The 26,582-nt window shown below is 39.7% G+C and overlaps 1 protein-coding gene across 6 annotated transcripts in view; it reads left to right on the plus strand.

The window, feature by feature from the left end:
• Positions 1-26,582, plus strand: part of ank2a (ankyrin 2a, neuronal) — an 87,342-nt gene that overhangs the window by 18,826 nt on the left and 41,934 nt on the right. For 4 of the 6 annotated variants that reach the window (XM_086032402.1, XM_086032398.1, XM_086032396.1 and 1 more), the window contains exons 2-31: positions 468-569; positions 8,260-8,358; positions 9,564-9,662; positions 9,758-9,856; positions 10,150-10,335; positions 12,196-12,219; positions 13,108-13,206; positions 13,734-13,832; positions 14,603-14,701; positions 15,010-15,207; positions 15,282-15,380; positions 15,476-15,574; positions 16,198-16,296; positions 16,453-16,650; positions 16,748-16,846; positions 18,128-18,226; positions 18,373-18,570; positions 19,359-19,457; positions 19,903-20,001; positions 20,094-20,192; positions 20,270-20,368; positions 20,451-20,523; positions 21,627-21,753; positions 22,176-22,242; positions 22,334-22,437; positions 22,714-22,749; positions 24,015-24,239; positions 24,365-24,463; positions 25,461-25,615; positions 26,351-26,562. In XM_086032402.1, the coding sequence (XP_085888528.1) occupies positions 468-569; positions 8,260-8,358; positions 9,564-9,662; positions 9,758-9,856; positions 10,150-10,335; positions 12,196-12,219; positions 13,108-13,206; positions 13,734-13,832; positions 14,603-14,701; positions 15,010-15,207; positions 15,282-15,380; positions 15,476-15,574; positions 16,198-16,296; positions 16,453-16,650; positions 16,748-16,846; positions 18,128-18,226; positions 18,373-18,570; positions 19,359-19,457; positions 19,903-20,001; positions 20,094-20,192; positions 20,270-20,368; positions 20,451-20,523; positions 21,627-21,753; positions 22,176-22,242; positions 22,334-22,437; positions 22,714-22,749; positions 24,015-24,239; positions 24,365-24,463; positions 25,461-25,615; positions 26,351-26,562 (3,489 nt within the window). The remainder of the gene's footprint in view (positions 1-467; positions 570-8,259; positions 8,359-9,563; positions 9,663-9,757; positions 9,857-10,149; positions 10,336-12,195; positions 12,220-13,107; positions 13,207-13,733; positions 13,833-14,602; positions 14,702-15,009; positions 15,208-15,281; positions 15,381-15,475; positions 15,575-16,197; positions 16,297-16,452; positions 16,651-16,747; positions 16,847-18,127; positions 18,227-18,372; positions 18,571-19,358; positions 19,458-19,902; positions 20,002-20,093; positions 20,193-20,269; positions 20,369-20,450; positions 20,524-21,626; positions 21,754-22,175; positions 22,243-22,333; positions 22,438-22,713; positions 22,750-24,014; positions 24,240-24,364; positions 24,464-25,460; positions 25,616-26,350; positions 26,563-26,582) is intronic. The other 2 variants (XM_086032400.1, XM_086032399.1) reach the window with 2 other exon arrangements.

The following is a 26,582-nucleotide window of genomic DNA, read 5'->3' on the forward strand; positions in this document are numbered from 1 at the left end:
TTAGACATGAACAGGTTCGAACATGTAAATATATATTGACTTTCCAAAAATAGAAAATAATTTTGTGTTGATACCCCAACTGGTCTGGACATTTGTAACTTATGTTACAGTGAGCTAGTTCGAAGGACTCGGGTTGTCCTGCAGAATATTTCTGGATGATACAGAATCCAGGTCAGAGGATGAGGATCCCGCTGACCATCTGAACCACGTCACTCGTCTCCTTTCCAGCCTAGACGATAACTAGGTTAGCGTTCGTCGAGTAAATATATTCCCGCAAAATGTGTAAACTTTCATTACAAAACTTTTCAAACAAACTTTTTGCAGTCTTGCTGTCAAGACAGTGTATAAAGATACACATCATTCAAAATGTTTAAATCAACTCTTATGATGAATGCAACAGACAAAGAGCTATGAAACAGGGCTATTCAACATTCTAATAAGCACTTCAATGTGTTTCCTCCTTCCAGTCGGACAGCAACACCAGCTTCCTTCGGGCTGCCAGGGCTGGAAACATCGATAAAGTACTTGAGTTCTTGAAAAACGGAGTTGACATTAGCACCTGCAACCAGGTAAGGAAGCTAAACATTCTCATCAGAGTTTGTCTTTGTTTGATTCGTTGACAACAAAGGGATTATTAATTGAATGAACAACTTTTTAGATAAATGATAACTCATTTAGAGGGCTTGTGAACATTAGAATTGTCCAAATACTCTTATCATATTTCTGTAGTTCTCAATGAAAGAAAATGGATTGTCTTTGTGTTTAATCAATAAAGACATTTCCAAACATCTGCTTTTAAAGGGGAAGTCAACCCAAACATATATATTTTTTCAAGAATATGTTCTATGCAGGCCCACTATTCTGATTAATATTGTGTTTGTGGAATATGAGTTAAGCAACAAAATCCAAAATCAGAAAGCTGTTTCAACTACTTGCCCTGCATAGAACATATTCTGCTTTAATTTAGAAAACCAGGAACAATGGACAAAACCAGGACCTGTATCATAATTGATGTCTGTGCATTTTTCTATCATTTTCTAACCCTTGTTAGAAGGGTTCCCATCCATCCATTATCTGAGCCACTTTATCCTTACGAGGGTCGCGGGCGTGCTGGAGCCCGTCCCAGCTGACTTCGGGCAGCTGGCAGGGTACACCCTGAACGGGTTGCCAGCCAATCGCAGGGCACCCATAGACAAACAAGCATTCACACTCACAATCACACCTAAGGACAATTTAGAGTGTTCGATGAACCTATCATGCATATTTTTGGAATGTGGGAGGAAACCGGAGTACTCGAAGAAAACCCACACATGCAAACTCTACAGAGGAAGGCCGGAGCCGTATTCGAACCCTTGACCTCTGCACTGCGAAGCAGACGTGCTAAACAGTTTATCACCGTGCTGCCCACCCTTAAATTCAATTTCAATGCATTAATGATGTAGTTATGTTTGCATAAAAGATACCTGTTTTTTTTTATTGCTTAAATCTTTGTGTGTGTTATTTTTTTTTTAAAATAACAAAAATATACAGTGCTGTGTCACGGTGACTTCACACAAAAAAGCCTGCTCAGCATCTCGATCTAATCCAACCCCCACCACATTAACAAATCCTTCCCCGTGCCTCTGCAACGCACCACTCTCTTTCTTCCCACCAATAACAGCCGTATCCCCCCCACCCCTCCCCCCAACAGCTGGTCTTTGCTTCCTACTTGCACCCAACCTCAACCGCATTCCACATAAGAGTAAGGAAAGAGGAGCGTGCAAAATATCTTACCACCTAAAAGTCAGACACCAACATGATTTACAGTTGTCACAAGGTGGATTAAAGCATTGGAGGGCGAGGTGTGTGTCTTGTGTGTCAAAGCAAATAGCTGTGTCATTACACTGATATCTCTTGATAGCAACTATTTATACTCTGGGCTCTAATTGGTCAGCTGAGTGGAAGTGGCTGCTACCCACCTCTAACTGCTGTTTGCTGTCCCTATCACCATGGCTGTTGTTTGTACTCAGCCTGCTCATTCATGCGCACACACACATATCTCCCGAACACACAAACACACACACAGGGTCCACCTTGCTCTCTGCAACAAGAGAACACTGCCCTTCATAATATCCGTCATGTGTCAGATGATCAAATTTGAGCCCTTGTCAGGTGACCAAAAAGTGTATGACATTTTATTTATACCCATGTGCATGTGCGTGTGCATGTGTAAAGGCAAAGGTGTAAGTGTAACATTATATAAAGCAATAGAAAGATTAAAGCTTAAATAAACCCCCACATTTTCTTGACAATAATATGTTGGATGTGCCTTCACTCGTCTAAACACGGCATTTTGATTAATATCGCACTTGTGGAATATGAGTTAAGCAGCAAAATCCACCCGTTTTTAGCGTTCTCAGGGGGCGGCCATTTTGCCACTTTCTGTCGACTGAAAATGACATCACAGTTGGTCAGGGCTCAGGTAACGCGCAATCACGGCTCACCTGTTTTATGAAGCTGAGTCATGATTGGTAGTTACCTGAGCCCTGAGCAACTGTGATGTCATTTTCCGTCAACAGGAAGTGACAAAATGGCCGCCCCCTGAGATGGACAAAAACAGGTGGATTTTGCCGCTTAACTCACTCATATTCCACAAACGCAATTGTAATCAGAATGCTGTGTTTAGACTAGTGGAGGTGCATAGAACATAATATTGTAAAGAACATTTTGAGGTTGCCTCCCCCTTTAAACTCAACTGTAAATTACAGATTTTCTGTTGCCATACGTGATCTGCAGGTGGTAAGAACAAATAGTGGTGGTAGTGACCCCACCTAGTATTTTATCCCAACATAGACAAAAGGACGGGTCTTTTGGGGGTCCGAATTCATTTATTCTAGTGAGCGATGCTGCATTAGGGCACAGGTTCTATTAGAGCAGAGGCGCTCCACTCTTGGGGATTACGTTAACCTCTTCAAAGGTTTTTATTGCTTTCGAAACAGCGCAATACACTATGACTTCGAGACGCGTCACCACACGTGACATCGCAGACAGCAGACCCGCTTACATGCGCGTCACCTTAGGAGCCCTATGGATAAAGGATTGTTTTACCCGTGATGAGCGGAGATATTATTGGTTGCAAGGAAATGAGCAGAAATGATGCCTGTGGAAAAGCACTCAATGCAATTACAGGGCCATTATCCGCAGTGGTCAGCAGAGATTATATAACCAAAACCTGTAATGGACTTCATGGAGCTGATTGTTCAGAGTTTATCACTGCACATAGTGTATGTTCCTCACTAATCTATTCAAATATGTTGAGTTAATATTTATCTACCAACATGAGTGGGTACATTAGTTCAGTGAGATCCAGGAAAAGTGGCATTAGTAGATTCTTACAGGTGGTATGACGACATACGTTCATTTATAAGTGAATCCAAAGATCTTGGAAAGCAGCAGCGAGATCAAGTGTGTCGCCAAAAAGCCAAAGGCTGCCAAGTTAGTTTGGAGTCAGAGATACTCCTCGTGACTGCCAAAACAAGAGTCCTCACGGATTTCATGAATGAGGCAAACAAAAACAGATCTTCATAGGGCTGCTCAATTATGAAAAAAAAAATAGTAATCACGATCATTTTGGTAATAATTGAAATCATTTATTTTTTTGGGACAAAACAAGAAAATGGTTAAATGTAAAAAAAATATGAAGACAAATAAATTTTTTTGAAACACTATAATTATATAAGTTCCTTTTGGACCAAATAAAAATGTGTACAATTAGTTATTATAAAATAGGTTAAATAAATAAATAAAATGCAAGTATGATTTCCGTGTGTAAACAAACAGTGCATTGGATATAAATGCATATAAAATAATCATATAATAATGGTAATTTAAAATTTCAATTAATTGCACAACCTAGATCTTCATTTATTTGTTGACAGACCATTGAGTTCTGTTAAAACATGGGAATTTATATTATGTTAATGTTTGGGCCAGGCCTGTGTGCTTGTCATCTGTTTCGTGCTCACATTTCCACAATTAAAAGGCCATTCCTCCCCTCTAATCCGCCCAAATGTTAATCCTCTGTCAGTGATATTACTCTTAAACCTACTTGTGTTGACATTATTTCCTCTACTGTACTTGTGTATTATTTAAATTCACGAGATGCTTTGGACTATAGGACATTAGTTAGCATGTGGTAAGGTCGCGTGAACATTCCGTTTAATCTCACTCGACTGGAGTTCACTTAAATGTCGTCGATTTGCTAGCAGCTAATGTCCATTAGCTAAATGAAGCTTTTAGTTAAGGCTCAGAGGAAAAAGAGATTTACTGTGCATGTGTGTGCGCACGCTATTGTCTCTCCATCTTTGTGGGGCACAAAATTTTACATTCCACCTTTATTACGTCATTGCGTGGACATTTTGACTGATCCACACAAGAACTGTGTGACTGTGTAGGTTTCATGTTTTACTGAATTTTTGGACTATATTACTTTCCGTCTATATTCACGAGGGCCAGCTTAACCTTCTTTAATGAGCATCGAATGCAAATTGAAGTTATAGTAAGTTTTGGCTACACCGAATGTGCTATGCGTGAAATGTCCCCAAAAACATGTATGTTAATGTGTGGGATTTGCTTGCGTCCTTTTGATGACAAGTTAAAACCTGCGAGGCTGCATGCACATCCAAATGCGCAGTGAGGATCATCTTGACGCACATTTGGAAGCTGCTTCATTTTTGCCTTTTGGCACTGCAGTGACAAAAATATCGCTGACTCACTAGGCTGTGTGATTTATAATTCATTGATGGGACGGCATTAGAGCCCTGGCAATGTGACCACACGAATGCTGTTATGCGTTATGATGAGCTCAGCGTAACCACGCCAACCTGACTGTAGCAATGACGATTATGATGTTGTATTGCACGTTATGCAATACACTCACTAAGCGTATTGTTAGGCACACTTGCACACTCTGCTTTTGCAACGATAGTAATAATAGAAATATTTAATAATATGTGCCTGATATGGATCATCAAATTAATATGTATAGTAGGGCTGTGCAATTAATCGAAATTCAATTACAATTACAATGAATACACTCCACGATTATAAAAGTGGCATAATCGTAAGAAACGATTTTTAATATGCGTTTCTATCAAAATTTCTATCAAATGCACTATGTTTATTTATACAAGGAAATCATACTTGAATTTATACATTGGCACCTTTTTTTGTTTTATAATAACTGATTTGATCAATTTTGTTTGGTCCATAAGGAACTTACATAGTGTTTCAAATAAATTTATGTGTCCCTATATTTTTTACCTTTAAACATTTTTCTTGTTATGTACCTCAAAAAATGCTGAATAATCACGATTTCAATTATTACCAAAATAATCGTAATTAATATTTTTTTCATAATCAAGCAGCCTTAATGCACAGTACCTGTATATATATATTTTTAGAATGCAATGAATTCAAATTCAATTCAATATGAAAGTAGTGACTGATGGTGTAGGTGTGTACTTGTCTGAATTCTGTGCAGGCAGCGTGGGCTCACTTGCCTGTTTAGTGACGGTGTAAATTTGAGTGTGAATGGATGTCGGACTCTCTATGTGTCCTGGTTTACTCGCAACCAATCCTGGGTGTAGTCTGCCCAAAGTTTGATGTGATAGGGTAGAATTGATACTTGAATGGATACTTCGCTTTGTTTAATGGCCACGCATTTAATTGAAGTATTGTTGTGATATGTGTACATTATACATGCGTGAGATTATTCGGGCCCCAACAAAAAAGTCAAGTTACGTAGCAAACAAATGTGGGAAAATGCGTTACCTTTCAATTTCGATCCACTTTCTGGCTATAATTTGTTTGCAAACACACTGCTGCTCATCACCAAAGGAACACCATCCCTACAGTGAAGCATGGTGCCTGGCAGAATCATGTTTTGGGTTGGTTTTTCTTCAACTGGGATTGGGGGGGTTTAGTCAAAATATAGTACGTAGCAATCAGCAGTGACAAACAGTAACAAAAGCATCAGGCTTCCGCAAGAAAGTAAAAAATAGGCGGGAAAAGATTACTAGAACAACTGGAGTTTATTTGTGATTAAGCAGAGTCCTTTAAATGGTAGGTGTGTGCTGACTACTGTTTAGAGAGTGAGTTTGAATGTGATTCATTGTTAATTCTAAATGCAGCCACATCCCAGCTGTAAGAGGATTTGCACAGGTGTGCAACCGCATTATTTCAGTTGTTTATTTTTACTTTCCGTCTCGAAATTATTTAAAAAAATAATCTGTTGAGTTGTGCAAGTTTTAGGTTTTACAATTATCTTAGTATCGTCTTTATTTTAAATGACAAAAACCTGGCACTTGACCAGGGGTGTGTTTACTTTTCATAACCACTGTCAGTTTATGCTCGACTTTATCCTCATAAATTATTTTTTCTCATTTTACAGTTTTACCCTTGTAAAATTATGACTGTTTTCCTACGGTATTACAAATATATTTCTGTACAATTGTAACTTTATTTTCACCGTATTTGTATTTTTTTAAGAATTTTTTTAGTTTTCCTGAATTCAAATGGTTGTTTTAAAATGTTGACTTTTTTTTGTAAAATTTAAACACCATACAAGGGTTAATTTACCACTCTAAATTTAAATTTGCAAAGTATAATGTTTTTGCTCTGTGTGGCCTCCTACGTCTTTGTAGTGGTCAGATAAAGATACAATATTTGACTCTGCATCCATTTTTTAGTGCTTATCCTATCCAGGGTCATGGGTGAGCTGAAATGTTTCCCTTTTTGATATGTAAACTGACATTTTAGACAAACAACCAATCACATTCACATGCATAGAAGTCGTGGCAATTCCACATTTGGCTAATTAAAGATATATCGATAGAACTATATCTCAATTAAAAAGGGGCTGCATTAGATTGAGAATGTATTTGCACATGCATTTTTATTTTTTTTTTGTACAGAGCATAATGGCAACCTTCAAACGAACCCTTTTAAAGTCACTCAAGTTGCTCACTGATCCACACTGTGATGGGCATAGCTTGCTCCCTGAGGACTGCCCTCTTTTCTTTTTGAAAGGATGACATTTAAGTTGCCTCTAAATATGAGTACCCCTGTTTATGTACTTTGGTGCCCTACTTACCCTCTATGAGTGTGCAGAAATGGAGCAGTAACATGACACCCCTTGTGGCATTTAGGAACTCAAGTCTTACCCCTGTGCATGTCTGCGCGTCCACATTTTGAAAAAAAAAAAGTGGGCCTTCGTCTGTGCGTATGTGTGTGTGTGTGTGCATGTCATACGTGCGCAAGTGAAGAAAGCGGGTGCCGGTAGTGGAGTTGTTAGCAACATCGCAGCTCCTCTTTGACATCAGTGCCAGGCTAATCGTCAGAGCCAGCAGGCACGGACGGGGAAGAGGAGGAGGACGCGCCCGCAACTTTGGACCTAAACCCGTGGACCGTTGTTGATAGTTTGTGCTCCATCATTCCAGAATTTGGCTGGAAGCATAGTTTAGGAAGGCGTAAGAAGGAATTTTGGGGAAGAACTGAAAAGATAAAGACACTGGTTTGACAAGAGGGGAGTGTGAACGGTAGAGGCAAGACTGCAGTGAACGACTTTTGTAGCTAGAAGAAAACAGTGCACAATGGAAGAAGAGGAAGATGAGGTGAATATGCAATTTTGTACATTATTTTACACTGAGTGCCATTTATAAAGTGGAAGTAGAATGTCTCCCTTGGATGTTGTATTCACAAAAGTTTGTCGAGGGCTGCGCTGTGATCCAATGAGGACATTTTCAAATTCCGGTGTGGATCCAGGATTTGTTTTGCATCAACTCTGCCAACTACAAATCCAAAGGTTTCTTTTTAAGTTGGGTTTATTGCCATCATAACTGAAAAGCAACGATTACTACTACTACTCCTTAGAATATCCACAACATTTTATGATGTGGATCCAGGATTCCTTATCAAGCACTGATTCGTGAACAACATAAGACGGTGGACATTTCCGCTAACTACGGGACACTGCTGTATGATCCTGGTGTTGTTGAGGAATTGTAAACAAAATGACAGTAATTGTACATTTTCTGTCATGTCTGGAAACTGCATTGCAATTCTTCGGTTATCTTGAGTGACTGCCACTCCATGTCAAGTTGACTAATCTCCATCAATGAAATCTAAAGGATTCGTAAGATCTATATATAAATGCCATAGATATGCTACTGTATCAAAATGTAACATTTCATGTACTCTTTGTGTTTGTTATCCTTGTAGAATGGTTTGAATGCTTTGCATTTGGCGGCCAAAGAGGGACACCAGGATCTAGTGGACGAACTGTTGGAGAGAGGAGCACCAGTTGACTCATCCACTAAGGTGTAGTTTCATATAGATATCCTTCAATATAAAGTGGAACTTCAAGTTACAAACTTAACTGGTTAAGTGAGCCTGTTCGTAACTTGAAAAGTTCAGAAATCAAGGTCATTTTCCCCAGTGAAATAAATGGAAATGCAATTATCCGTTCCAGCCCCAAAACTAAATTATACTTACCCCCGACCCCCCTGCCTTTTTTTTTTCTTAAACCAGTGTATGGTTAAAAATCAACATTCAATATAGAAAAAAAATGAAAACACACTATTGTAAAGAAATAGAACATTTTAAAAACATACTATTTATTGCTCATTTACTTTAACTAAGGAGGGGAAAAGGGGGAGGAGGATTGTGACACTGGACTTGTGACAGGAGTGAATGTCAGACAAGCTGTTTGTTATGTGACTCCCTCCATGCCTCATGCTCGGCTCTTGACAGCCAGCAGGGAATCCGTTGCTCAAGTCCTTTCATTGACACCGGTGTGGCCTTTGATATTAGCTTTTCAGGAACCCAAAATAAAAGCATCAATCATTGTAACATTTGGTTCATTTTAGTCACCAACATTTGATACTAGAATTGTATATTTCATTGAGCAACCGTTCCGTCACATACTGTTGATACTAAAATAAAATTGAACTAAATAAGGAAGAGCTTCACGTTGGATATCATGCACGGGAATTTGTTTTTAACCTTACAGTATATCATGGGGTGCATCTATTTAAAAAAAAATATAGGCAACGTAAGTCGGATTTTAACATTCTTAACTGACTGTGATATTAAGTTAGACTAGGACTGGACAGGCTTTTGTGCTCAAGGGCCACACTTGATTTTGAAAACGGTCAGATTAGCCTGGTCATTCGTAGAGGAGTTGAAAAACTTGCCTGAAAAATATGTAAAATTAGTTGATTTTGTTAAATCAATTCTCATTTTTTCTGCACTGGTGATCCTGCAAACGCCTGGTGGGCCGGATTAAAGAATGAAGCGGGTCGTATGTGGCCCTTGTGCCACACTTTGCCCTCCGGGATTGAACTAATAAAACACTTACTTTTGGGACTTTTGAAGCATTCTGCTGTAATTAGTTGCAGCTGGCAACTACCTATTTAACCTATAGGATGCAGTAGGGTGCGTCTCACAAAAAATCCTGATAGAATAATGGATAGAAAGAAGACCAATGTATAAACATCCCACTTAACCTTTACTTCACTCCACAGAAAGGAAACACCGCCCTTCACATTGCCTCGCTGGCTGGGCAAAAAGAAGTAGTCCGACTCCTGGTGAAGCGAGGAGCTGATGTAAACTCGCAGTCTCAGGTGAGAAGTCTTAGGCTTGATCACAATCGGGTTGATTGAGACACAAACAGTATCATTTGTGAACTCAACTGCGTGCATCGACTGCATCCACACAGAATGGCTTCACTCCACTCTACATGGCTGCGCAGGAGAATCACTTGGAAGTTGTACGATATTTGCTGGAAAATGATGGAAACCAGAGTATTGCAACAGAGGTAACTTTATGGAAATGAATCAATATGTGTTGATTGAACTCTACAAACACCTTGTATAGTAGCCAGGGTAGGCGTTATTCACGCAATTGCTGAGATTAGCAGATGACAATCAGAATAAACTGTTTACAGGGGTGAGGTGTTTTTGTTGGTTGTGTTTGGGGTATTTCTTAAAAAGTTGGGCCACAATATCTGTAAGTCACTATCTGAAGATTTTTTTTTTTTTTTTTAACATTCACAACCCATTTTGCGTGAATGTGACGTCCGCATTTCCCTCTTGTCTTTGCTCCTAAAAGGATGGCTTCACCCCACTTGCCATCGCACTCCAGCAGGGTCACAACGCAGTGGTGTCCCTGCTGCTGGAGCACGACACTAAAGGCAAAGTGCGCCTGCCCGCCTTGCACATCGCGGCCCGCAAGGACGACACCAAGTCGGCCGCTCTGCTGCTCCAGAACGACCACAACGCTGACGTCCAGTCCAAGGTGAGCGGGTGCCACACTGCTGGATTTATGGCGGAGCGTAGCGAGTGTAGGGCAGAGGTCAACAACCTTTATGAAATTGAGAGCTACATAATATTGGGCACTGATTAATGTGAAGGGCCGCCAGTTTGATACACACAATTTTGAAATGACAAATTTGCTCAAATTACATCATTTTGTGTTATTCTTGATAATTAGTGATTTGTTTATGCAAAGACACTTATCAAGTTAATGATTTCTAAAAATAGTTATTAATAATAACACTGGTCCATAAATGTTTCCTATTTTTTTTTTTAACTCATTCACTGCCAGACATTTCCAGACAATCTTTTATCCTAACCTTTGAAAAAATTCAAAAAATATATAAATAAATTTGTGGCATTGAATGGCTGGAGTGGGAAAAGACAAATACATTTGTCAATGGCAGTGAATGAATTAATCAGAGATGCAGGTAAACTTTTCTAGATGACATTTTTGGGCTGATTTTGCATCTGCTCTAGTTTTTTTCTCTAGCACATCAGGTTTTCATAATAATACTATAATATAATAACAATAATATAGCAAATGTTCAGTAATAATTATGAATTCAGGGTTACATTAAGTAACAGATGATTTTTTTTCTGAAATGTCATAGCTATAAATTATATTGCTTGCTAAAATCCGTATTGCACAAGCTTTATAGGTAAAATGAAAAAAATGAAAAAAAATGAATTTGTCTCAAAGACCCGATGTGCTAGGAAAAAAAAGTAAAGACATTTTAGGAATCTGCGTCAAGCCATCTCTGATTAAAATTTGCTGTTGACCAGTGTAATTACAAAAAGTGAGAAACGGATACATAAGTATTTATACTCAGATTTCTCTGCAAGTTTAAAATTTTTTTTTAGTTATCACTTCTACAACGTCCTGGAAATCACAGTGTCCCATCTTTGGTGAGCTATTTTAGAGCAGGCCAACAGGCTATTCATGTGTTGGCACCAGTTTGGTGACCCCTGATTTAGGGAAAAGGAGGAGGTATAACAATGGACAGCAAAGGCAAATAACAGCCTCCTAAAGTTAGTGCATCAACATGAATGCAATTGAATACATTGATCCAGTGAAGCCAAGGTCTGCAAACTTTCATTTTAGAAGTTAAATGAATGTGTAATTCTCAAATGATCGTCAACGTTTCTGGAAAAAAATGTTCTGCCAAGGTCAGGAGGACAGTATTTTTAAAAGGATATCGGATCTAACTCTGATCAGATGATGAGGAAACTGTTCCTTAGCATCTTTAAAAATCAAAGGAGGAACCCTATTGATTTCATCAGTTTCATCAGGAAGTCAACCCAAACATTTTTTTCAAGAATATGTTCCCGCTAGTAGAAATACGGCATTGATTAATTTTGCGTTTGTGGAATATAAATTAAGCAGCAAAATGCACTCGTTTTTAGCCATCCCTGGGGCAGCCATTTTGTCTTCTGTCGACGGAAAATGACATCACAACTGCTCACAACGACCAATCACGGCTGACCTGTTTCCTGTCTCGGAGCCGCGATTGGTCGTTGTGAGCAGTTGTGATGTCATTTTCAGTCGACAGAAGACAAAATGGCCGCCCCCAAAGACGGCTAAAAACGAGTGGATTAACACTTCTTCCACAAACGCAATATTTATCAGAATGGCCTGTTTCAACTAGTGGGCTTGAATAGAACATATTCTTGAAAAATAAAAAAGCGTTTGCGTTACCTTCCCCTTTAAGAGTGCACTACCAACGACTTCCATGTCTTTTCCTGTGTGACTTTGTTGACTTTCCTTGTTATGTGGTGGCGAAAGCACTTTCCTTACCAACCCAAAACCCTATCCTCCCATTTCTCTATGCCTACTAACCAGATGATGGTCAATAGAACCACCGAGGTACACTTACCGACTCATCGCCGCTCTCTCTTAATTCATTTGTGTCTCCTTTGACCATCTCTTGAAGCTTTGTTGTTTTTAGCGTTCCCCTTTTCAGGCCCTTGTAGTCAGGCATGCTAAAATGACACTTATAACACACAATAATACGACTGCATGTATTTATACCCCGGCATGGCTCACACTTTTATACGTTTACCGTCTGTATACAAGCAAATCTTATTGCCACATGCGATGTGCTTTAATCACGTGTATTTAAAATTCCGCTCTTTTTACTAGTAGTTACTTGTTAGCAAAAATGTTATTTCGCTACTGCTCTTTTTCTCTCCATCACCTGCAGCATGCGTGCACCTAAGCCCGATGATATCTGATGTGTTTTTTCGATCTTTAAGTTAACTCTGTTTCTTAATCAAATTGCACCATGTCTATCAGAATGGGAAGGTAAGGAGTGAACACATCTACGACTGACTGTACTGTAGTTTAGCGCTTATACCGATCAGTGTCCATTTGTCTGTGGGCAGATTCACGAGTAGATGCTTTGTGCAGTTTGCTGTTGTTTGGTTTTTTTGTCGTACAAGCTTTGACTTTTTCACCAAAATCGCAGTAAAGAAAACTTTGCATGCGTTATTCTGGGCATGTTAATTTTTTTTGGGGTGCTTTTTCTTATGTCTACGTGTGTGTGTGTGTGTGTGTGGGGTTCTATTAAGCATGCTGCCTTACAGTAATGCAAGTACAGTTGGATGAGATTTCTGTTCTTTACCAGCTTTTCTTTTTCTTTCTTTTGCAAGTGTTCTCCTGTTTTCACCTGCTGTTTCCACCATTACTCCCTCTCCTTTCCTTCTTGTCTTCTCCTCTGCTCTCCTGAACCCCCGCCCCCCCTGTCTCAAACAGAGTGGTTTCACCCCTCTGCACATCGCCGCTCACTATGGCAACGTGAATGTCTCCACCCTGTTGCTGAACAGAGGAGCCGCTGTGGACTTCACAGCCAGGGTAGCCGCGCTATTCCATTTTCTCTAATCACATCAAGGCACTTGGTTGTGTGTGCGTTTACTCAGCAGCTACAGCCATTATACTTCAACTCAAAATTAAGGCACTGGCATTTTCTCATAGGCTGTTGAAATGTACAATTTAATGTTTTCATCGAGAGTACGGTACCAGAAGTAAGACCGGCGACTAAAGTTTTCTTGTCATTGGGAGTTGGATGTCTTCACTAAATCTCTGCGAGGTGTCCATGAGATGGTCACCACACATGAAATGCATATTATTTTATCCACCCCTGTGTTCTCTCTTCTCCTTTTTTTCACATTTTTCCATTTCCTGTTATTGCCAGGAGTCTATTGTTTGTTGATGCTTTCTTATTGAAAGAGCTTGTTATTTATTTGTATGACTTTGTAAATTCTTTTTACGATTCAGTATTTTAAAGCCAATATCTGGGCTGTGCCTGAAAGTCACTGAGTTGCTGTAATCTTGTAATAGCATTCACGTCCTTCCCACTGTGTTCTCGTCTATCCTGTCAGAATGGAATAACGCCTCTGCACGTGGCCTCAAAGAGAGGCAACACCAACATGGTGGCCCTGCTGTTGGACCGAGGAGCTCAGATCGATGCTAAAACCAGGGTGAGTCAGCAAACCGGCTTTTGCAAAACAGTCAACATAGCAGCCGTTTAGCCTTTGTTCCAGCGTACCTTGAGCCAAGACACATATTTTACATTTTCCAGAAAAATCACACCACCGCACACCAGCAAACAAAAATGTCACGTGAAGCTCTAAGTCAATATTCTTCCTAATGTTGTGGTGACGTTACATTAGATAGGTTAGCAATAAGCTAATAAATGATCCCGTTTGGTCATAGAACATCCATATGGTATTGTTTTAATGTTACTATGAACATTTCCTGTTATTTAAGGTGAAAATGTCAAAAGTTTTGTTGCGTGTGTATTTAAGTTCTTGTTTTGTTAGTTTTTTTTTTATCTGTGTTTGGCATTATTAGTGTGTACGTACTTATCCGTAGTTATTTACGTACAGTATATAACGATGTTATAGTTGGATGTGCACTTCGGACCACAATGTTCATGGTGTTGTTTGTATTGCTGTTTAAAAAAAAAAAGTCTTTCATAAGGCTTATACTCAACTGTTTACTCAAGAATTTAGATGCTAAACCGTGACGCTGTATGCTAAGAGCTCATTGGCCATTCTGCCCTCTAGTGGAAACATGTTTCATGGTTCTGCTGTCATTATATGTCACTGATATAGATGGAATAAATGAACAATCATTTTTGCACCTATTACGTAAAATTTAATATCCTCCTGATGCTCTCTCACGGTTACCAAATGCGCTGCTCTATTCAAGTCAACCATCTTAACTCACTTGAACTTGATCATCGTAGGATGGGCTTACGCCTCTACACTGTGCAGCCAGGAGTGGACATGACCCAGCAGTTGAGTTGCTGCTGGAGAAAGGAGCGCCTATTTTAGCCAGAACAAAGGTACTACTCCACTAATATACTCATATTTTGTGATCGGCAACTATGGTGTAATCTATTAGAGACACCGAAGAAACGGTAAAAAAGAGAGCACTCGTATCTACAAGAAATGCATTATATTGTGCCAGCGTGCCTTATGAAGTGTCACGCTGTATGACAAAGGGAACATAGTACATGAAACAAAGAGACACTCTTCCAGATCATAAATCAAAGCCCTATAACGAGCCGTTTCTCTCATTACATCGTGTACCTGCCTGGTAACTGGTAAGGGCATGATAGAAGATGATGCTATGTTTCTTCATCAACCACAGAATGGATTGTCCCCACTGCACATGTCAGCCCAGGGCGACCACGTGGAATGTGTGAAGCTGCTGCTGCAGGACAAGGCTCCAGTGGACGATGTCACATTGGACTACCTCACAGCGCTGCACGTCGCAGCTCATTGTGGCCACTACAGGGTCACCAAGCTGCTGCTCGATAAGAAGGCCAATCCCAATGCCAGAGCGCTAGTATGCACACATATTGGGCACGAACGTGACAGCGGGTCGCATGAGTTTGAAATACATCTTTCTCTCGCTATTAGAATGGATTCACTCCCCTACACATCGCTTGTAAAAAGAATAGGGTGAAAGTGATGGAATTGCTGGTGAAATATGGAGCATCCATCCAGGCTATTACTGAGGTGAGACGCTCGGATGTTTTTTTTAAGTCCAATAATTGATGCTAAGTAACCATGGGATATATAACCATCTTTGCTCCAATGATTTTCTTTTTTAGTCTGGTTTGACACCCATCCATGTCGCTGCCTTCATGGGCCACCTCAACATTGTTCTACTTCTACTGCAGAATGGAGCCTCTCCTGATGTCCGCAACATTGTAAGTTTGGCGCTATATCAGGGTGATTGAAAAGTAACTCCCTATTTTTAAATTATGCATTTATTGAGTGGTTTTTTTCCCTCATTTTTTTTGTTCTTTATTGTATGCATTTTTAGAAGGAATTGATTAATTGACCATTAAATACATTGTCTTTGTAGTGCATTCAAATGATTATAGGTTGGAAAGGATTTGCAAATCATTGTATTTTGTTTTTATTTACATTTTACACAATGTCCCAACTTCACTGGAATTTGGGTGCGTACAATAGAAGGGATATATATATATATATATATATAAGCAATCTCTGTCATAAAGCATTAAGACACACCTCTTAACCAATGAAATAACAGTCAAATCAAATCTGGCATTGGACAGCTTGGTTCTCTCTGATTCTTATAGGGGAAGTCAACCCAAACATATTTTTTCCAGAATATGTTCAATGCAGGTGGAGTTGTCATATTCCACAAACGCAATATTAACCAGAATGCCGTGTTTAGACTAGCGTGCCTGCGTACAACATATTCTGCAAAAAAAAAAAAAAAAAATGTTTGGGTTGACTTCTTCTTTCCAAGACAAAACAATAATTCTGCCTTGCATAACAATGTTCCGTCTTTGGTCAAAAGCGTGGCGAGACAGCTCTACACATGGCGGCCCGAGCAGGCCAGATGGAGGTGGTGCGCTGTTTGCTGAGAAATGGAGCACTTGTGGATGCCATGGCCAGGGTGAGTCAGCACTGACCATATTTCTGCTTCAGTACACCTGTACAATCTAATAAGAACTGAACTGTTCTTGTTGTGGACCTCATTAAGACTGTGTGTGCGTAGCTAATGTTGTGCTGAGTGTACATCTCATAACCCAAGTTCATCCTGCAATCACAGGAGGACCAGACTCCCCTCCACATTGCATCCCGATTAGGCAAAACCGACATTGTCCAGCTGCTCCTGCAGCACATGGCCCACCCGGATGCTGCCACCGTCAATGGTTACACCCCACTCCACATTTCAGCCAGAGAGGGCCAAGTGGAGACAGCCGCCGTGCTGCTGGAGGCCGGGGCTTCACACTCGATGGCCACCAAGGTGAACAAAAGAATGAGTCTTACAATACACAGCTAAACATGACTTCAATTTACTTGTTATATATTTTTTTTCTATTCTGGTTTTCCCACTACCACAGAAAGGATTTACTCCATTACATGTAGCCGCTAAGTACGGAAGCCTTGATGTGGCAAAACTACTACTTCAACGCAAAGCTCTCCCTGATGATGCGGGCAAGGTGAGGTGAAGCTGTTGTTTGGGATTTTTTTTTTTCTTTTACTTTTTACCTCTATACAGAATGTTGCTTTAAAGACAATCACTAAAATGATTGTTGATAACCTGTGTAATTTCTAACCTGTGTCTATGTAAAGATGGTTTGTTGATTTGTTTGACTTATTCAGCAGTATGATAATATACTATACCAGTCAGATTTCGATATGATGCTGTGTAATTCTGCAGTTCTATAGTATTCATCATCAACAGGCCTCACTTGGTAAATAAAGCATGACAAATTTATTTATATTGCACCATACACAGAACAGATAACATGAAAAAATAGTATATTTAAAGCAGAAGTCAAACCAAACATATTTTTTTCAAGAATATGTTCTATGCACTCCCACTAATTGAAACACAGCATTCTCATTAATATTGTGTTTGTGGAATATGAGTTAAGCAACAAAATCCACCCGTTTTTAGCCATCTCTGCGGGGGGGGGGGCATTTTGTCACTTCTGTCGACTGAAAATGACATGACGGTGCCTCAGGGCTCAGATAACGACCAATCATAGCTCAGCTTCAGAAAACAGGTGAGCCGTGATTTCCGTGTTTCAACTAGTGGGCCTGCATACAACATATTCTTGAAAAAAATATGTTTGGGTTGACTTCCCCTTTAAAAAGAAAAAAATGAAAGGGACAAAAGATATCAAATTGTTTTTCTGTATAAAAAGACGAAGGCAAAAATAATTCTAATTATTATTATTAATGAATTTGTGAAGGGCGGCACGGTGGTCGACTGGTTAGCACGTCCGCCTCACAGTTCAGAGGTCGTGGGTTCGATCCCGGCTCCGGCCTCCCTGTGTGGAGTTTGCATGTTCTCCCCGTGCCTGCGTGGGTTTGCTCCGGGTACTCCGGTTTCCTCCCACATTCCAAAAACATGCATGGTAAGTTGATTGGACACTCTAAATTGCCCCTAGCTATGATTGGGAGTGCGGATGTTTGTCTCCGTGTGCCCTGCGATTGGCTGGCAACCAATTCAGGGTGTCCCCCGCCTACTGCCCAAAGACAGCTGGGATAGGCTCCAGCACGCCCGCGACCCTTGTGAGGATAAGCGGTATAGCTAATGGATGGATGGATGAATTTGTGAAGGCATCATTTTTTATTGTTGTGGATTCTTTATTAGATGTAGATGTATGCAGATGCAGCTGATGCAGTTTATCAGTGAATATGTCTAAGGAATTATAGACCTACAGAACTGTTTCATGCAACTCAATCGTGTAACAAAATGCTTACTCATACAGAATGGACTAACGCCGCTCCATGTAGCGGCTCATTATGACAACCAAGAGGTGGCGCTCCTGCTGCTGGACAAAGGGGCCTCACCGCATGCTACTGCAAAGGTGAGGACTACTGCCTCACAGTATTGATGTATGGCTGAACCTTGTTAGTTAGCATAAACCACACATTTGATTGCAAAGTTGCAGAGGGTTCTGCTTTACTCGTGATGAGGAATTCATTTTGCCGCTGTTTGCTTTTATTTCTACAGAATGGCTACACTCCCCTTCACATCGCGGCCAAAAAGAACCAGACTAACATTGCGCTAGCCCTGCTGCATTATGGTGCAGAGACCAATGTTCTGACCAAACAGGGAGTCAGTCCTCTTCACCTGGCTGCACAGGAGGGACACGCCGAGATGGCCAGCTTGCTTCTGGGCAAAGGAGCTCACATCAACACAGCAACCAAGGTCCCAGAAATAGTTTGGTGTCGATGCTCATAGAGTCAAGCTGGTATTTTTTTGTCTGCCCAAATACATATGGTATTGAACTTTTTCTACTCATACAATCCCTGTCAGAAATTAGGATTCACCATTCTCAGAGGATGTTCATTTAGTTGTTTAACTTTGTAGGAAAAAAGACATGACACTAAAGTTATTTCAAATGGCAAGGTTCTTTTTTTTTTAAGAAACACTGAAAGAATTCAAGGAAAAAAAAAAAGTGGCATTCAACGATAACGGCGATTTTTATATTGTCATCACATTACAATATTACAACATCTCCATCGTGATGTGATCAACATAGACCATGATACTTTGTGCCACTGAGCCAAGTGGAACACATGAGAAGAAAATGACTGGCCAAGTCTATTTCTTTGTCACTGCTGTGATCATGTACAAAAACGTAATATCGTGACATTTGGATATCATGACATCCCCCGTAGTCCGCAACTATTACTTGTTTAGACCAAGCAGAGGGGAAAAATACGGAATCACTCAATTCTGAGGGAAAAAAATATGCAATCGTGAAAAAACAACAAAAGAGCACACCGCTAGTACTCTGTTGCACCACTTCTGGCTTTTCTAATAGCTGGCAGTCTCGGAGGCATGGACTTGAATGAATGATAAACAACTCTTCATCATCCTGGCTCCAACTTTCTCATCACTTTTGCCAGATCAGCTTTGCAGATAGCCACTGCATGTGTAACGAACCGATCATTGCTGTTTATGGTGACCCACAGTGTCTTTTTGTGTTACAGAGCGGACTGACTCCTCTGCATCTCACAGCACAAGAGGACAGGGTCAGTGCTGCAGAAGTATTAGCCAAACATGATGCCAACCTGGACCAGCAAACAAAGGTACACACGCAAAAACACATCTTAGCAGGTGTTTTTAATCAAATTATAGCTCTTCACCCTTGGGATATTTGACAAAAGCATGCTGCAGACATGTTATTAGGATGACTGTTTTAAAGAGTTTAAAAAAAAAAAAAAAAAACACGACCCCCTAAGAGTCGAATAGAGATTCTGCCATTTACTGGCCTCATTGACGTACCGCCATTTTTTAATGCTGTGCATTGTGTATATTCTTCAAAAGTAACAAATTAGTTTAATGGTCACATCTCACGTCAGCCACAAAATCAGGATTAGTATGACTTTTTCTTTTTCCTTTTTTCTGTTAGGTAACACATTGAGCTGCACCAAATAGCACATTTTGATAGCTCATGAAGAAAGAGTGACAACTTGACATTGGTAAATTGACAATAAGTCGTAAACTCTGCTATTATTTTTTTCCACACGTCAGCTTGGCTATACACCTCTAATAGTAGCCTGTCACTATGGAAATGCCAAGATGGTCAACTTCCTGTTACAGCAAGGTGCCAGTGTCAACGCCAAAACAAAGGTAAGATCCAGGTAGCTGTATTAGGGCACTGATAAATATTTGAGTTTTCATTGTAAAAACGATTAAACACTTGTGTTCCATCTGCCCTGTAGAACGGATACACACCTCTCCACCAGGCAGCACAACAAGGGAACACGCATATAATCAATGTTTTGTTGCAGCACGGGGCCAAACCGAGTGCTACTACAGTGGTGAGAAAAACGGCAAAAGTCTTGGCAAATATTTTGTGGCCCAAAAATAAGAAATCAATTATTTTTCCTCATTTTAGAATGGAAACACTGCTCTATCCATTGCCAGGCGTCTGGGTTACATCTCAGTGGTGGACACGCTGAAAGTGGTCACTGAGGAAGTCATCACTACCACAACAGTAACTGCTTTGAATGTTTGATTACCAGTAAATTGATTTTAAAATGCATGCCATGCGCTAACATTTTTTTCTGTCCTCTCAGACGGTCACAGAGAAACACAAACTCAATGTCCCAGAGACCATGACGGAAATCCTTGATGTGTCTGATGAAGAAGGTGAGGATTTATTGTTTTTTTTTTTTTTTTGGTCTTTCATTTAACCATTGACTGCAGTTTACATGTTGTGGATTATGTAGTGTTAAAAGAATTATGTTTCATAGCTCTGGGGTTTGAAGACGATCCTTGCTCTGAGCTGGAAGGTACCGCTGCATTTTGTCGGTCCACCTGGTGTTAATTATACTAATTTGTTATGCTCAACTACCATTATGTTCAAATTCGATGTGTTTTACCACAGGTATTCTCCGATTTTTTTTTCTTTTTCCACAGTGTGTTGCTTGTGTAATTGTATAGAACAATCTTGTGTCACTATTCCCTCTCAGGGACCTAAACATTTAAAACACAAACAGAAAACGTCATGCTAAAATTGACACTACTTTGTTTTATTCGCACTACACTACTTATTATCCCTATTTAACATGTTTTATTTAATGAAAACAAAAACTAAATAAATAAAAGTAATCTATTCCTACTCATCATAATCAACAATCTAATTTTTTACAACAATCTAAAAGCACAGTGTGACATTGTGAGAACTCTTAAATCATATCACAGCGCATCTGTTTTTCATATTAGCATCTCAACACTTTGTAAACAAAACATTTTGTTTACATAGACGTGTTTATTTGCATGCGTTTTCTCCCAGACTCCAGTCTATTCTCTCAGCATTTTGCCTTTAACATGTCTGAAGTCATCATCACTGTTTCAAAAAAATGTCTGTATTAAGATGCTGCATCACCTGCACACTCTCAGAATCACAAAACCACAAGCTTCGTGCTGTTATATTCAAATTCAAGTCCGAGTTGGTGTCCCTCAGCAAATAGAATATAATATTACAATGTAACTTTTCATATTCATAATGACCGAAAACTGAATTAACATGTGAAAAACTAAAAAAAGAAGAAATGAAACTTATAAGATGAGCAGGCACTGCCGTGGGGTGACAGATTAAGATTATTTTTTTTAATTGAATGCTATACTTGAGAGGTGCAAACATAAAAAGGTTGTATTAATGTCAGATGAGTAATCATGCAAATATGTCATGTTGAAATGAAATATGTACTGTTGTACTTGCTGACACCGCAAACATGTCTCTTGTGCAGGTGAGGACACTATGACAGGCGACGGAGGCGAGTACCTGAGAGCAGAGGATCTCCGAGAGCTTGGCGATGACTCTCTACCAGGACACTATTTGGACAGCTTCAGCTACATGAGCCACAACCTGGACAGGTCGCAAATAAATACAAAACACCACACACTGAGCAATGCAGTAGAACATATACACCAAAAAAAAGGGGGACGTTTTAACAGTCCGATAAAACCAAGAGTGATGTAAGAAAAATATTTTATTCATAATAATTCAAACCTAAAAGGGGGAATCAACCCACACAGATTTTTTTTCTAAAATATGTTCTATGCAGGCCCACTAGTAGAAACACAGCATTCTGATTAATATAGCGTTTGTGGAATATGAGTTAAGCAGCAAAAGCCATCTCAGGGGGTGGCCATTTTGTCACTTCTGTCGCCTGAAAATGACACACATATATATATATATATATATATATATATATATATTTTTTTTATACAGTATATTGATTTGTTTGTTTATTTATTATCCACACATGTTGTGAATAAATAAATGTGTCAAACAGGCCTCAGCACCAAAGCTTCCATCAGAGGGATGGCGTTCTCATTGAGGACATGATTACCAGCCATCAAGTGAGGATAAATTATATTTAAAAACAATAGAATACACTGACACGTTTTGCGAATTATCGTCAAAGACAAGTATCGTTTTGTTGGTCTGTAGGTGTCGGCGCTGTCGAGGGAGCAAGACAAGGACTCGTTCCGCTTGAGCTGGGGGGCTGAGCACCTTGATAATGTGGTGTTGTCGTCCAGTCTGCTGCACTCTGGGTATGACTTCACACACGCGCACACACCGTTACTGGTTTCTTGGTGAAGTGACACTGCAGCAGTGTTATATCATTTAAATGAGGCTGCTCACACACATTTAATGGCGTTGTACGTTTAGATTGAGTCCCTTTTTTACTTTTGTCTTTTATTTTTCTCACTTTAATTCACTTTTCAGTTATTTTTTTTCCCTCTTTTTTATTGTCTTGTGGCTTCTGTGTGCACACACTCGTCTGTTGTGATTTGTGATAGCGTGTTGTTGTTGTATTCTGCTTTTAGCCATTCGTCTCCTTGCCTAGACCATGACAACAGCAGGTGATTCTCTTTTGTTTTGCCTTCGTTCTCTGCCTCCTCTCCTCTTTGCCCTTTTACTCATATGCTCTTCGATTTGCCTTATCATAAAAGTAAAAACGTTCCTCCATCTCCATATTACTCCATGCATGGTTTGCTAATGCACGATTTTGCACATCTTGTTAACTACAGATTCCCCAGATTGGTCAATTACAGGTCATCGTAATCTGGTACACAATCCAATACAAGATCTGAATCCTAGATTCTGATCATTAAGATTAGTGTTGATTGACACTTTCTGAGATTCATTTACAGTACGTTTATTACTGTGCTTGTACATAGTTTGATCAGCATCATACAGTGAAATGTTTGTAATATTTCACCTTATTTCTATGTTGTATTAATAATAGCCGGATGAACAATGCTATGTAACAACAATAAGAATAATAATTCATATTTTTAATAATTAATATTGTTTATTAAGGCAAGTGTAATGAGAAATACATACAGCGTATCTATTCAGTGTGAGTTATCGTGTTTAATTATTGTGGGCATCTTAAACTTAGTGTGGAGAGAATTTGCAGAACGCTTTTTTAGAGGGGAAATCAACCCAAACACAGTTTTTTTCAAGAATATGTTTCCAGCAGGCCCTCTAGTTGAAACACGGCATTCTGATTAATATTGCGTTTGTGGAATATGAGTCAAGCTGCAAAATCCACCCATTTTTAGCCATCTCAGGGGCGAGACCATTTTGTCACTTCTGTCGATTGAAAATGCTCAGCTTCAGAAAACAGGTCAGCCATAATAGGTCGTTACCTGAGCCCTGAGCAGTTGTGATGTCATTTTCAGTCGATGGAAGTGACAAAATGGCCGCCCCCAGAGACGGCTAAAAACGGGTGGATTAACTCTTATTCAACAAACGCAATATTTATCAGAATGCCTTGTTTCAACTATAACACATATTCTTGAAAAAAATATGTTTGGGTTGACTTCCCTCTTTAAATTGTTGATTTTTTTTTTTTTTTCGACAGATGTATAATTCTTCCGAAAGAAAATTGTTATTTGCCTGCCTTGCTTGCAACTAACATATTGAGTGGAATGAAACTTGAGAATTGCCTTGAACCAACTGTGACCATAGTGTCCTTGTTTTCATATCAATGCTGAACGTTGATGAAACTTGAACCCCTTTTTACCGTCTTTGCTTTGTCTGCATGGAGTTGCTTAGTCAACAAAATTATTTTACAATCTACCAGCTTTTATGCTAATTGTGGTACGTGCCTGTCTTTTAGCTTTCTGGTCAGTTTCATGGTAGACGCAAGAGGCGGGGCTATGCGAGGCTGCCGTCATAATGGCCTAAGAATCATCGTGCCGCCAAGGAAGTGTTCTGCACCTACCAGGGTGACATGCAGGCTAGTGAAAAGACACCGTCTGGCCTCCATGCCCCCGATGGTCGAAGGTGAGGGGCTAGCTGGTCGCATCATTGAAGTGGGACCCACCGGAGCCCAGTTCCTGGGGTAAGTGTGTGTTGGACTCGGGGTCAGTGTGAGTGGCTGTCGGGGTGTGTGTGTGGGTGGTTTTACGCTGGTGTGTTCTGTTCATACTGTCTTCTTCACTCCTTCCTGTGCTGCACATGGATCAGTAAGCTTCACCTTCCCACAGCTCCGCCCCCTCTGAATGAGGGCGAGAGCCTGGTCAGTCGCATCCTGCAACTAGGCCCTCCAGGAACCAAGTTCCTCGGGTAGGAGGGGTTCACCCTGCCCACCCCAAGATCCAGTATTCATCCAAGATTCTTTCTTTTTTTTTCCTTTTTTTTTTATGTTGTTGTGTCTTTCATGATAGGGTTAAAGGTATAATTTGTCTGGATGAGCAATTGATTATTATTGCACTCCAAACCAGTAAGGGGGCGGCACTACAGTGTCTAAGTTATTCAGCCTGGTTGAAAGATGGGCCGGTATACAATCGGCATGAGATTATGCATTCAGCTCCCTTCCTTAGGTTTCGAGTAAATAAATAATGTTCATTTCAATGTATCATTTTAATCTGCGTATCATTTGGCTTTTCCATATTCGGTTGGCAATCGTCAAAGAAAAAAGTGTGGAAAAAGTAACTGATTATTTTGTTCTGTAGTTAGTAATATGAAATGTAAGATTTTTCATATTTCAATTTTAGGCTTATATATACTTTTTTAAATTATTAATGGTAAAATTTAAGAAAAAGAACAAAAGAAATAGCCATTTTTTCATTTGTTTATTTTTTGATTGCCAGTTGAAAAAGAAAGTACAAATGATTATGGAATTGGCTTTTGCTTCTTCTGGCCACAGCGCTTTGAGGAACAATGTGGCACTGCAAGACAACCAACTAGTGGGTTTTTTTCAGACTAAAATTATGCCTTTAGAAAGGTTCCAAGCACCAGTCTAAAATATTTTTTTTTGTTGCCTCTTATATTGTTGAATTATTCCTGTGTTTTTTTTTATACTGCACATCCACTGATCTTGTTTTGTTATTTTGCTTTTGGTGTGTTAATAGAGAACGAAATATTTTTCTTTTCTTTTTTTTAATATAAGAAATGCCTTTTAATGTTTTCCTGCATGACTTACGCCCAATATTATTTGAAATTCTGTTATTTTTCTTTTGAAAATGGTTCATACTTTATTGCACATATCACATTAGCTTTGACATATTGTAACTATATTTCTCAAGTAATTCTAATTCGCTTATTTTGTTTCTCCCATTAGTCCTGTGATTGTGGAGATCCCACATTTTGCTGCTCTGAGGGGCACCGAGAGGGAGTTGGTCATCTTGAGGAGTGAAACGGGAGAAAACTGGAGGGAGCACCACTGTGATTTCACCGAAGAGGAGCTCAACCAGATACTTAATGGAATGGATGAAAGTAAGGGATCAAAGCAGTTGAGTCACTGATGGGATGCCAATCGTGCAGGTTAAAAAAAAAAAAGGGTGTATAATGACTAACAACGTTGCAGCACAGTCACAGTAACATTTGTGTGACTTTAATGCCACTTTTTGGAGATGATTTTAAAAATACATATTTTACATCAATGCATACATCTTGGAAAGAAGCTCCCAAATCACTGCCAAACACAGTCGCTGTTGAAGCTGTTATCATACCATGAACTTTATGAACTATAATGTTATTTTCGGGAAGAGGTGAGATCTCCTGAGATTTGCAGACATATGACACTTGGTATGTGTGATAGAGTGCAAATTCTTAAATTATGGGCAATGTTACAGTCATATTTTTCCTGGAACATTCTAGTCAAATCACAAATTCTAAATTATGTATGCATTCACATTTTGATGACAAAGGGGTTCTCATATCTTGTAGTACTCAGACTTGGTCTGAAGACCACTTTTGGAGGGGTGTGAAAGTGGGGTTGTTCTCTCGCTCAGACTCAACTGCAAGTCATACATATGAGAAACATCTACTATGTTATTTCTACAGATGGTTTCGTCAAGCTTTTACCTGATCTTGGGTTGAACTTTCCTGAATCTTTGTGTTTCAAAGACTTGTTCTTGTCTTGAGTTTTTGAATGTAAAATTTCAACACCATTGGTCATAAAACTTGCGATTCTCCGTTGCTAATGTTGAGTATGTATGGATTTCATAGAACTGGATTCCCCCGAAGAGCTCGAGAAGAAAAGAATCTGCCGCATCATCACGCGGGACTTCCCACAGTATTTTGCCGTGGTTTCTAGGATAAAGCAGGACAGCCATCTGATCGGTCCAGAGGGCGGCGTCCTCAGTAGCACTCTTGTTCCTCAGGTGCAGGCTGTCTTCCCTGAGGGAGCCCTCACCAAGAAGATCCGAGTTGGGCTACAGGTCTGTACCGTACACGCATG

Source organism: Filicampus tigris, chromosome 6 (assembly GCF_054856515.1).
Source record: "Filicampus tigris isolate MCC_2025a chromosome 6, RoL_Ftig_1.0, whole genome shotgun sequence".
Taxonomy (NCBI): domain Eukaryota; kingdom Metazoa; phylum Chordata; class Actinopteri; order Syngnathiformes; family Syngnathidae; genus Filicampus; species Filicampus tigris.